The 13,734-nt window shown below is 34.0% G+C and overlaps 1 protein-coding gene across 1 annotated transcript in view; it reads left to right on the forward strand.

The window, feature by feature from the left end:
* Nucleotides 1-13,734, forward strand: part of LOC105627352 (protein patched) — a 53,551-nt gene that overhangs the window by 17,830 nt on the left and 21,987 nt on the right. Inside the window, exon 2 of the mRNA XM_012208638.1 lies at nt 1,292-1,484. Within this exon, the coding sequence (XP_012064028.1) occupies nt 1,292-1,484 (193 nt within the window). The remainder of the gene's footprint in view (nt 1-1,291; nt 1,485-13,734) is intronic.

The raw sequence follows: 13,734 nt of genomic DNA on the forward strand, positions 1-13,734 counted from the left end.
CTCTCTCTCTCTCTCTCTCTCCTTCTCTTTCTCTCTTTCCTCGTCTCGTTCTGAATTAGGCATCCTTTTCTTTTCGTCTCGACTCGAAAGATAGGCATTGTTGCGGGTGGTCCACGGTACATATTGTCAGAGACTACTAGTGTGCAACGTTGCCGTTTGCAATGTTGCAAGCGTGGCTTTCCTTCTTTCCTCTCCTCCCCGTAAAACTCTGCCTCTCCTTGTACAATTACCCCTCTCTTTGTATCTTTTCTTTTCTTTCTCTGTATTTTCTCTCTCTTTCTCTCTCTCTCTCTCTCTTTTTCTCAATTTCGTTTAAGCAGCCGTAACCTCGCTCTAAAAGCTCGAACCGCCATCTTCACCCTCTCCACCCCTCCCCATCCACGTTCCTTCTTCACTGACCTTCTCTGTCTCACTCTCGCTTTTTCTCATTTCCATCGCTTGTCATTCTATAAACCCAAGCGTCAAATTTAAAGGCCCCAACGTATATGCCTCCCCTGCCTCTTCTCTCCCTTCATTCTCACTCTCGGCGATGAGTGCATTCACCGATTTTTCCCGGAAACCGGCTGCATCCGTTCTTATCCCGCGTAATGCCCGCGGAATTCTGGAATACAAGTCATCCCAAAATCGGCGACGATTCGTAGAACATCTCGATGGAGATTTATTGTAATGCGCTCCCTCTATTTCAGAGATATTTGAGCCGGTTCGAAGAAAAAGCTCTGTGATGGAATTATTCGATGATATTATTATACCAATCTGAGCGAAAACGCGACACATGATAGTGTCGAAAGTATGTTCACTCGGCGATCAAATTTCTCTGCAATATTTTACCCTCCGGAGCTTAGAATCTATATAACAGTCATTAGGTCTGTAAGATCAATTTAATTTATTTTTTATTAATAGATAATTTGTTAATTAATTTTAAGGAAAATGTCATAATTTATAACGTAAAAAGAACGAATATTATAAAATGTTTTAATAAAATTTCTCCATATTTTATAATAATGAAATTTGCAACAAGAGAATTGTTTGACATTTTTGACAAAGATAATTGACTGGATCCAACAGATCCACTATCAGCGCTGGACAGTTAAGAAATATATATTTTCATTTACGCAGTGTATATAATTCTATCAATTTGTTTCATGAAGAGCAAGAAGAACCATTGAGAAATCATACGTTGAGAAATCTCTCGAGTGAATGTGGAACAGAGTTAATTTGTGCATCGCGAAATTTTTTTGAATCATACATGTAATTATGCAATGACTTCACGAATTCTCGATCTTCTTTTCAGGGAAAGGCTGATGGTCAGAGATCAGCGGTGTGGTTCAGGGCGCGACTGCAAGATCAGCTGAGCCAGTTGGGCTACTTTCTTCAGAGGCATGCCGGAAAGGTGCTCTTCGTGGCCGTCCTCGCACTGGCGATCCTCTGCGTCGCTCTCAAGTCCGCGCAAGTCAACAGCAAGGTCGAGCAGCTGTGGGTGCAAGGTAAGTGATTGTCATGCATACTTTACTTTTCTTTTATTTCTTTTGTGGATGCAATTTTTTGTTCTTCTCTCGCCTTTATTGATGAACATGATGTAATATATTTACAATAAAAATACTATACCATATGTATACTATACCATATTCCATTGTGAAGATAAAAGTCGTAAATGCAGGAAAAAGAAATATATAGATCTAGAGAAAGATAAAAAAAATCCAAATGAAGAAATATAGGAAGAAATAAAGTATGTGAGTGTTTTATCTTTTGTACACTGAAAAAATTTATTAAATCTTAATGTATAGAATGATAATTACTCTGATGGAGTTCGTGGATATGTAGAGCGGACTAAATTGAGATGGAAAGTCCTCTACCATTTTGGAATTTTCGCAATAGTTAACAAGATATTAATTATTAAAAGTTGCTGAAAATTGGTCTTTAATGATTTTTTACTAAAAAAATTTTTTAATACCGTATTTTCTCATGTATGATAAATGAGAAAATGCAGTAAAAAATTGATTCAAAATTCTGAAGAAATTCGTAGAGAATTATGAGAAGAAAATAAACAATTTTCATCTCTTGCAGTTTTTCTGTTGATAGTATCTATTAAATTTATTTTACAACCTGTATATTTCTTTAAATAGTACTAATTGAACATTTACTTGCAGTAAATAAATATTTACTTCATAAAAAAATTAAATCAAATAGTTAAATCAAATTAATCGTTTTCATATCAGATAAATATATATTTATATTTAGTAAATATTTATTTAAAACTATTTAAATAAATATTTATTAAAAATTAATTTTCAGTGTATATTTTTAAATTTATTGTGTTTTAAAATAAAAATCAATCATAATATTTTCTAAAAAATTATCTAATCAAAAATATTGAAATCCGCTTTATTTATTACATTAAATTGAATCGATTATAAAATTTCTCTAAAACGCGTTGCAAGATGTAACAGCAGAGAAAATTAATTAAGTATATATGACAAAATCATCGTAAAAGCATCGATTTAATTATTCCCGAACAGAGTCGATTTTATGGTAGAAGTGTGACGTAAGTTACTGCGGCGAATGGAAAATGGATAGAACGAAACAAGAAATATGGATAAATCTCCGCGAGATGGAAAAAGGAGGATGCACTCGCAACGCGAGCAAAAAGAGAGAAACGATTTGAGCGGAATCTTCCCCACCATATAGGTTACATTAATTGCACACACGTTGGGTGGCCGTTCTATATTTACTTCTAGTCTGAACATTAATTCAAATACATGTTACTAACTTATATACATGTGTTATATATACATGTGTTATATCGGCGCGAGAATGAGAATCAGTGAGGAAAAGTCAAACGTTTCGGAGAGGCGAATGTTTTTACTTTTATTCCACGTTTGTATAGCGAAAGCATAATAGAGTTGTTAGCTGTATTACTAGAGCGTGAGTTCATTAGACTGACCTAAGTTCATTAGACTGACAATAAAATCTGTTCGAGTGTATCAACATTCTGTATATGTTTGCTCTCTTGTTGCTTGATTCTTTGTAAATGTTAACAAACGAAAGATAGTATCGATACTAGATATTCGTGAGATAACTTATGTCGCGCATAGAATTGCCATATTTTTTAATCTCTTCAGAATTCAGATCCTACAGTGTACATTGTAATGTATTAAATTTGAAGACATATTATTTTTTGAAATTATTTAATTCTATCGATATCATCTGAGACCAGATATACATAATAATTTACATGGAAAAATAGTCCAAAATAAAAAAAATAATTTTTTAATATTATTAATTAATTGTTAATGTACCCTTGAATTGAATTAAAAAAAATTTTTAACATGGTTTTCATTACAATCAGATCTGAAGGGATTAAAAGTATATGGACTCTTTTTAAGGTAGTGAAACTTTCTATTATTAAATAAAATTTATAAAATTGTTAATGAGAATAGTCAATATTCTAAAAATTTTATTTTATTAAATATCTACATTTAACGCATAATAAATTATAACTCCTTCTGTTCCCAGAGCCTAATCTCTTTTTTTTTAATATATTCTTTAACATACTCTTTTTGTGATTTATGTATAGTAACTCTAATTATGCGTCATATTCGGTTGAAATATGGGATCATACAATGCAGATAAATAAAAATAGTGTAATTGTGGATACAATTTTACATTACATTTTATTGAGGATTTATTTAATTTCCTGAAAATTATTTAATTTTAATTTCTCATGTATTATTTTATCTGTAAATAAGATGTCAAGAAAAAGTTAAAATTTTGAATAATTATATTGCCATATAAGCTTTAGATATCATTAAAAATATGGTATTATGCAGATTATTATATCTACATATATTCTGAAATCAAAATTCTGATATTTCTCGATATCAAGTATCTCTTATATGTGAAATGAATATCTTTTGTCACGAATTTTGCGTTGCGTAGAGTGACGGAAGACGAGTCGACAGGGCGAATGGACATTCCTTTCGTTGGGGCTAGAGAGAAGTGCCTCGTCGATGTCACGAGTAACTGTATAGAGATTCTTTCGACGCGCTCGACTTAGCACGAAGAAACGGCGAGTCGTGTCCTGGTTTTCGATCGGATGGAAGATACAGCGGACCTCCTAGATCGCGTCGTCGAAGACTAATCCGTCCGAGCGGACCTTTCGTGACACTTGACCCCGTGAAACTTCACACCGAGGACAAGTGTTATTCTCGTCGATGTTTGTCTTCCCCATAATAATAACGGTACGACGAAAATTGTATCGTAAATTGATCGAGAATACATACGAAATTTTGCGAAAACTGAACGTCTACAGACAGAAATTTTCGTTGATAATTTTCATGATAACTTACGATAATATTGATTGCATATTTGATTTTATACATAATCATCTCTTTTGGATTTGGCTTTAAAAATTTAAAAATTCACGCAAATTCATGCGAGTAAACTTTTTTGAAGACTTACTAAGACGATGTGAAACAAGTAAATCGCAAATATCATCAAAATTGATTTTCTTATACGAAAAGAATGATTTTGATGAAGTATCTGAAAATTTAAGTACATTGAGAAAAATGTTCTGATTAAATAACAAAAAGATCCAATCAAAATATTTTTCTCTATGTAGACATAGATCTGAAAATAATTTTGTTGGATCAAAATAATTACACACAGGAAACTCATCAAACAATGTTGTAAACATGTTTTAACATTCTAGCAACATTCTAGCAGTTTGAGCTTACATAATTATTTTAATCCAAAATTATTTCCAGATTTGTGTTTAGCTTTAAATATTTTAGCAAAATCGCTCTTTCCTCGTGTAAGATGTAACAAGCTAATTAAAGGATCTTATTTTGAATAATAACGGATATCGCGATTTAATACGTCGAAATTTTTCTGATGGAATGTGACTTCTCGGAAACACGCTTCGCGTAAAACATTCGGAAACCATTGTTTTCACCTTTCACGACCGTTCAGCGATCGGTATGCGCCCGATCGATTCCTGCAACTACGAAAGTCACTACTCGATCGCCGTCGGCAGTCATGACGATAAACACGCCGCTGTTAAGGATTTATAAGGAACGTTAAAGGAGGCGCAGAACGTTGGATTTGCGATCTGGCTCGAGGCTCGCTTCGTTCTTTTTTTCTTTTTGTACCATTTGCACGATTGTGTGGCTTAAACGTTTATTACCTTCAAGAAATTTATATTGTTATTAATATTGTGTGACATGTTATTATGCACTTCTGTTACGCGACTTGCGCAGAATTGCTCATTATTTATATAATTATTTATATAACACTGTATTAAGTTTTAATCTATGTAATTTACTCGTTATTTATATATATAAAAATCAGCCGTCTCAAAAATTAAAATACATTTTCTTGTAACGCAATAAATGACCAAACATTTCAAGGATATGCTGGATACGTTTGAATTGTGTCGAGGATAACATTTCCAATTAGAAAAGCTGATCCTCCTAATAAGTTTATCACTTGAATTTGATGATTATTTTTTTTTGTTTAAGAAGAAAAAAGTAGACTTTCTGAATTATATCTTAGTTTCACGAAGGGCCAATTGTCGTCGTCCACCGGACGCGCATTCGTGTTTGATCGGCCCTTCTAAAAAGACTGCGCCCGCATATTCCGACTGAATACGACGCAAGTCACCTCACGGATATCCGGTACTGATACACGCGCGTCGTATACACACGCACATCTTTACGCAAGTCGATCATCTCATAGCGTCGACCTGCCTCTGGAGGTGTTATATCCCTTTACTGTCTTTCGACCTTCCCTGTCGCACGCCGGTATCGCATAACTCTTCTTTTATTTTTCTGCCAGTATCTTTATCAATAAATAATCCAAACGATCACCAGCCCCGCGTTGCGATGTGTTTGAATACATTTTTTCTTAATATCGCAGATATTACCCGGCGTTACTAGGTAAAAGTATCAATATATGCACGAGTATTGAAGTGGAATTTACTAAAATTCAGCTAATTTAAATTTAATAACATAAAATTTTGAGAAATTAATATGTCTCGTCTTAATATGTTAATATGACTTCTGATTGGTTCGTGACATCTTAAGAGTTTTCTTAAGTCTAATATAAGAATTTAATATAAGAACCATGAATACCGGTGACTATAGAATCAGATTGACATGCAAAATAATTCATTTTTTAGTTTTCATCTTTTTCTAACTCTCACCTTTTTTGATTGAAAACATTTGTTTCTAATTTACTTTAATTCTATTCTTCTTCTATCTTGTATCTATGTTTCTTTATCTTGTTTTTTTTATCTACCTAAACTTATTCTAAATTTTATCTTTTTTTTTAATTCTGAAAAAAGATAAGATTTTCTTATTCTTCGAAGAAGCTAAAAAGATGAACAGAAATAGTTAAAATCTTCTCTTTGATAGAAATAGACATTAGTAACACCAATTTACTTAAATGCTGGGCAGAAACACTGTCTCGCGTTAATTTTTGATAAAATTCAAATATAATATTACAGCGGAAATCAGAATATTGTAACTTTTGCCACAATATTATCCAAATTTTAATTGTACTAATATTTTGGTGTTCTAAAGTAAACGCAGTAAATCAACATCATAATTTCAACATTAAACATAGTTTTTATTGTTAGGAAAATGCATTTTCTTGATAATGAATGATAAGATAAGGAGAAAGAATTCCATAGCTATAACAACGGTTGTTGGACAGACAAAAAATTTCGGCGCCGATACTGTCTGACGCCTAAGGGAATTGAGCAATGATCGGTGCATGCAATTGCGTCTGCAAGCACGGAGAGTATCGGCTTTCAATCACCTGCGCCTGTACCTACAACCGTCGCATTTTCTTTCGTTCCGAATTCGTTGCGCTATTTTCGATGCGAGAAAACTGGCACGGTGTGCGTTACCAATCGTATAGCGAAAAACACAATATCAACTCTGGAATTATATCAATAAAGATTGTAAAGGAGAAAGATCGATAAAATAAGAACATTTGTTTACAACATAATATGACAGAAAGAAAAAAGAAATACACATAAGAAAGCTACTTTTTTATCAAATATATTTTTAATTTTGGTACTTTTAATCGAATTAAACTGTGTTTTTATTGATAAAAGATAAAAATTGAAGAAATAAATGTTGAGCTACATGAAATGTGTATTTCGATCGTAATCGTTTACATTTGTTATTAAGTTAAATATCGAATCAGTGCCTTTCCTTGAGAAAGAGTATGCTTGGTTTTTTTTTTATTAAATTGTAGAATTCGTGCATTTCGAACACAGACGTGATTATCGTGATTGCCGGAAGGTTAAACCGAAACGTGAATGGCACACGCGCCAATATCTGCTCTCTTCTTTTTCTATGCCGAACGATTATGTATGTATGTGTGACGGGAAGCGTTTAGCATTCACAGGGAAACGAGAGAACACAGTACGGTGGAAAAAGACGAAGAATAACTTATTTTACATCTACCTCGAGTAGGAGAGCCAACAATGTATACAAGATGCTTCAAGAAAGATAGTTTTCCGGAATCGTCGTAAGAAACATACATAAGAAACTCGTTATATTGCTCATTTGCTTATAATAATTAAAAATTATAATTTTGAAATTATTTACAGAAAAAGAACGGAAAGAAAAAAGAACATATTTTATTTCACTACAAATAGTACATCAAAATTGCCTTTCAAAATTAATGTTATAATTTTTATGTATAATTTTTAAACATTCAAATTCATTTTTTTTTTTAATTTTTGAGTCGTTATTGTAGCAAGTGAACGATATATTTTTGAAGCAAATATTTACTATATCTTAAACTGAAATTAAATTGGAAAAAGAAAATGAAAAGATTCAAGCTTAGTTTTTTGAAGAAATTATTATTAAAATTTGATTTTCTCTTTCATAGATATTAAAATTAAAAATTTCTGTTACTTAAAAGTTTTTGTTCCTTTTTGTTCGTATTTTTAGCTATATATTTTACATATATTAATTTATTTCAAAAGTCTGGATTTAATAAACTATTTATTACAGAGTTTTCTTTTAGTATAAATATTTTATTTGCTCGTTTTTAATGTATAGATTTTAATGTATAGACTTCAAGTTTTCTTAATGCAGAAGGGGGGAAAAGGGCTTGTAAATTACAACTTAACGCTTATAATATGGCTTATTAGATTGTAATTTGCATTTACTGCTATTAACTACAGGATGCGAAGTCGAAATGAGAGCTAGGATAACACTCGGCTAGCTGGTTTCATCCGAGTAGTTTAAAATATGACTTAATCCAGAATTAAAACTTATAAAGAAATTATATGCAAGCGGAGCTTGTCGTCTGAACAGAAATATTTGCATATTGATGTGCTGAGAAGTACAGGGTGTTCCGTATGATATTGCACCAAAATTATTTTCATCTCAAATCTCGTTCTAAATGAATGTGAGATATAAAATTTTTTAGCGATGTTGAACCGAAAAAACAAAGTCGTTGCTTTCTGATATACAAGTTGTTTTCTAATAAAATCATTACATAAAATCCGTCATGTTCAATATTTAATTAGCAATAAGAATTAAAAGATCCAACCGGTTAAAAAGCCGATTAGTTCCTCTTCCGCGCAATTATACGTTCGATTCGTTTCGAGCAGCGCCTGCACTGAGAAAAATGTCTCAGTTAAAAATGAACGAACCGAAAAAGTTTAATTATATTAATCAGAATTTTAGTTATCTCATACCTGAAATTCTAATTTAGTGAATTTAACCAAAAAATTCTGATTCGTTCATTTTCAATTAGAATTTCAATTAAACTAATCAGAATTTTTTCTCAATATGTTTTGCTCGTTTCTACCACAGTAGATTAACTTTAACCTCGGTTCAACTTAAGCTCTACAATTGTGTAAGCATTGATTAATAATCATAATTGAATATACATAATTCTCATAATTATTCTCTTAATTGTAGAATAAGTTTTATTCTTCATCTTTTTCTAATTCTTAAAACTAGAAAAAGATGAAGAGTTAATCAAGATTAAAATTAGCCTTTAAATAAGGTAAAGTGGAGAGTAGAACATTTAAAAAAAAATAAATTTTATTTATATGATCATATTTTTTCATTCATATAGAATTCAACTTTATTTATATTCTTGAAATAGAACAGTAAAATGAATTTTAAGATTTCTGAGCAATTCTTTACAGTTCTCTTTTCCAGAACAGGAATTTTTAAGATAATTATGCGTAGAGTGCTGTTAGTGACCTACTTAAAAGTTAACTACATTTGCATTGGTAAAAATGGGCATCAGAGAAATAAAAATGCTTTTGCATCTCACGCGCCGCGATCTCACACGATCGCGATCCCGAGTTGATCGGCAAGCGCCGATGCTGTCCTCCACGCGGCGATAGCCGATATCGTCGCGCTCGTATAGCGGTCCACCGCGTGCGTTCGCACGCGTGTACAATGCACGGCGAGTAAACAGAAGATGAGATCCTCTGTTTATGCGGCCGTCCGTCCGTTCGTCCGTCCGTCGGTGCAACAACAACAGATTCCTGGTGGGTCTTTGGACGACGATCTTCTAGCTCGCTCTTACCAGCCTTTCTCGCTCCGTCCTCCTCTCGTCTTTCGTATCGTGCCCTTTTTCTTCCTCTCGGCTTCTCCTCTCGATTTCTTTCTCTCTCTTTCTTTCTGTCTTCATTTCTCTCTTGCTCTCCATCTCTTTCATTCTCGCTCAGCGAGAGTCTGTCTCTCTCCCTCTTTCTTTCTCCTCGCTCTCGCCCACTGGAAGGCATGGAGGCCTAATGAAGATGTAAGCACTCAGGCCGGCCCTCGTGTACGGTCGTGCTTTCGTCCTCCGTCCGTCCTTGTCGCACTAACACGACAAGGCGGCTTCCTTGGCCCTGTACAGGCTGTTCCAAGTACGTCAGATTGATCGAGCCACTTTTATAGTTCCTGATGATATAGTTCTCCGAATTCCGAGTTTCATGAATCAGCGGGAAAGGCGGAGACATTTCTTTTAACTCGACAAATTATATTTTCTCTATTAAGATAAACGATAAATTGAATTTTATATGTTTAAATATATGATTTTTTTTATGACAGGATATATTTTCTTTTTTTATATAATGTTATTTGCTGCGAAGTATCTAATTTTGATAAAGAATTTGTTTCTGCTTAATATGTTCTACTTATTTCTTGTTGAGTAAAAAGAAACGTATGTTTGATTGTAAGAGAAAACTAATTTAAGTAATTTATCAAATTTTTATCTCTCTTTTATCTGATCAGATATTTAATGAATGTCTTATAAAATTTATCACAAATTTTAATAATGTTTTTGAAACTCTCTAGCATTTAATTGACTCATCATTAAAATTTTGTTAATTTTTCAATAAAATTAAGATTCGTCATAGTTTTGTTAAAATTGTTTTGAATGCTAAAATATTTTTCGAGAAAATTCCAGCAATTTCTGAATAAAAAAAAATTCATTCATGTGAAACTTGAGGAATTTTTATCGATTTTTCATTTTAGAGAAATGGAAAATCACTGTATCTTCAATTTTCCAAGTTTCTCTAGATATTAAAAATTCAAGTTGATTTTGATTAAAATAAAAAAAAGTTACGTCGTAATTTTCTTATGATGAAAATATGTAGGCACTTTTTCTTCGAGTTTTTATTTTTGATTTTAAAAATTATTTTTAAAACGGTAACTTTGAAATTCTGTAGAAAAGATAGTTATTACTCCTTTCTTATTACTTACATTGACATTCGAAAAATGAGATGATAATTTTACAGATCATTACCGTCGCGGCATTATTGTATCACCAACCACGGACCACCCCATAATAAGATAATAACGCTATTAGAGAACCGCGATCAAGTCGCTGCCGCACTATGAAACAAATTATATTAACTCATCTCTATCGCGATATATACTTTCATCTTTCGTTAATCATTACAGCTTTGAATCTACTTTCATTTCTATTCATTTCTAGACTAGTACCTTCTAGGAAAGCACCGATTCCTTTCAGTCGATTTATCTCCTTCGTACATTGGACGCGTTTATCAAACTTGAAAAAAATCTAAATCAAGTAATAATATCCCGAGATCATTGATTTCTCGCTAAAAAATTCGTCGAATTCTCTATGAAGTGCTCGCAGATGAATAGCCGGTACTGTGTTGTGTGCTCTCTCTCTCTCTCTCTCTCAATTGTGCGCGATTGATGCGCACTGGACGGATAGTAGAGAGGAATCGCGAGATGGAGAAAGGAAGCAGCGTGTGGCGTGGTGCGCGCCCGGGAGAGGGTGGGCCAGCAGCAGAGCAGCTACTCGATATAGGAACTCTCTTGTGGCCCCTTTTACTGACTATTCCTGACGGAGTGTGTCGAGAGAGCGACGGAGAGCGAGCGACTGTGAGCTGACTGCGGCGGAAGGGATCGGGCTTGGCAAGGGGACGAACACCGGGCAACACTGGGGCCCCATGACGACGACGAGGCTGTTCTCGCTCGACTCGCCACTCGGTTCGGCTCGACTCTACTCTCTGGAGACCGGAGAGAAGATCCGAGACTTGGCTCAGCTCAGGCACGCAGGCCCACCGCTGGTTGGTTGGCTGGCTGGGTTGGCTTGGCTTGGCTTGGCGTACAGAGAGCCCACCGGGCCACCCACCGCGACCATTCACCGGAACCGAGCCCCATCCAATCCCAGTGATTCTCATTCATCGTGTACAGACCTCGCGACCTCGACTGAGAGCGCGAGAGGGGTGAGAGGGGGGGGGGGGGAAGAGGAAGGGGTCTAGGAAGAAAACGAAAGACAGAGACCTAGGTATATCTCTATGATTCGCATTTTTTTTACAAGATTAATGGAGGTTGCCTTAATTTAAAGAATTCATAGTCGTAAATAATTTTCAGTCTTTGAGAGCACAATTAATTATAGATTCATCTTTTGGATATAATATTTCACAGTCTGTTTTACGAATGTCTGTGTTTAAAAAAATTGTTATTATTTATGTCGCATTTCAATTAATGTCTATATATACATAATGTCTATATATACATTTTGTCTATATATACATAACTATATTTTTTTCCAAATCTGTAAATCTTATTTTACTCGCGGGGTTTAAATTTGGAAGTCGTTTCGATCTTTTTTGTCGACCGACAAAATTTATTCAGTGACGGGGATGAGAGAATGAAGGGGAACACCAGCAAAATTTCGGTATAGGAAACGAAACGCCACCGCCCATCAATCTCACGGAAAGCGGGCGGGCACACTCTTCTCGCACGCAGGAATTTCTATAAGCATTTCCTCGAAGATTCGAACGGTCGCGTTGCGCAGTCAGCCGGGGCGTGTCGCAGGAACAAGGACCCCTAACGAGGCTGCGGCCACGTGGTTCTTACGTTTTCACACGCCATAAAGCTGTCCGCACTTGCGCTCCGCCTGGAGATGAATAGATCCAACTCTGAAGACTACTGATCGATCTAGGATAAATATATTTGAATAATAACAGTGCAAAGGATGATGTAGAGCGGGACGTTTTCGTCATCTAAAAAGATTCTTCGTTCTCTATTAGAAACTTTTGTTGTTGCTAGTTAGCAGCAATGATATAAATCTAATCCTGCAGGCTAAGTAAATACTTATATTCTAAATTTATATTCCGCCATAGTTCAGATTATATTAAATTGATCGAAAAATGTTCTGCACAAATATACTACTATTCAGAAATAGATATTTTCTTATTCTGTCTTCCTTAATTAACAATATAATTGAAATAGGTGTTTTTTCTTAATTAAATAAAAAATTTTAATTTTTTCTTTCCTACTCTTTTAGATGTTAAACTTAATAATGTTTAATAGATAAAAATTTTTTATTTTACATACATTAAAAAAATACAGTAAAATTAGGATGGAATTTAGGTGTATAAAAATGATACGTATAGAAATTGAGATAGACAAATATTTTTTGAGCGATAGTGTAAACAAAGAAAGCCATATTTAGTCAAAGCATAATATTTTTGTACGAATTTTTATAATTTCCAGTTTAAACTGCACACCGATTGTTTGCTACCGTAATTTTAATAATATGTGAATTAAAATGTAAAAGGAATCATGAATAATTGAAAATTTATGGTTAAGGTTTATCAATATTAGTAATAATATGTAAATATATTTATCAGTATTAATAATAATATCATCTTACGATAGCGGAAAATTTTCGTTTTCTGTTTAAGTAAATTGAACGACGAAATCGTATTACAAAATTTTTTTTATAAGCAAATTTCTAAATGAAAATATAGTTGGAACAGATAGAATTGACATCGGTACGAATTCCTGTGATATTAATTTTTTTTTATAAACTGATTAACTTTTAAGCGCAAAGGACTAGATGAGAACGGAAAATCCTCCGCAATATAAATGAAAGGAATCAACGTGCACCTGCTTCCCTCTCTCTGGAAGATAAAGGGCGGAACTCGAGCGTGGCTCTGCCGTTTTCCTCTTCCTGGAGAACCTTCGAATCTCAGATTGAACATAAACGTTAGTTCATGATCGGATATATTGATTGCTTTCCAGCGGTCGAATAATGAAATCGTTATATTCCCGGCTTAATAGAGCTCTTTGCTCTTAATAATTGGAAGACGCGATCGTTAAGGCTCTGCGATATCGCATTAATGTCGACGGCTGACTCTTCGTTTTGACCCTGAAGAACTCTTTCAGAGAGAGAGAGAGAGAGAGAGAGAGAGAGAGAGAGAGAGAGAGAGAGAGAGAGAGA

Source organism: Atta cephalotes, assembly GCF_000143395.1.
Source record: "Atta cephalotes unplaced genomic scaffold scaffold00008, whole genome shotgun sequence".
NCBI classification, from domain to species: domain Eukaryota; kingdom Metazoa; phylum Arthropoda; class Insecta; order Hymenoptera; family Formicidae; genus Atta; species Atta cephalotes.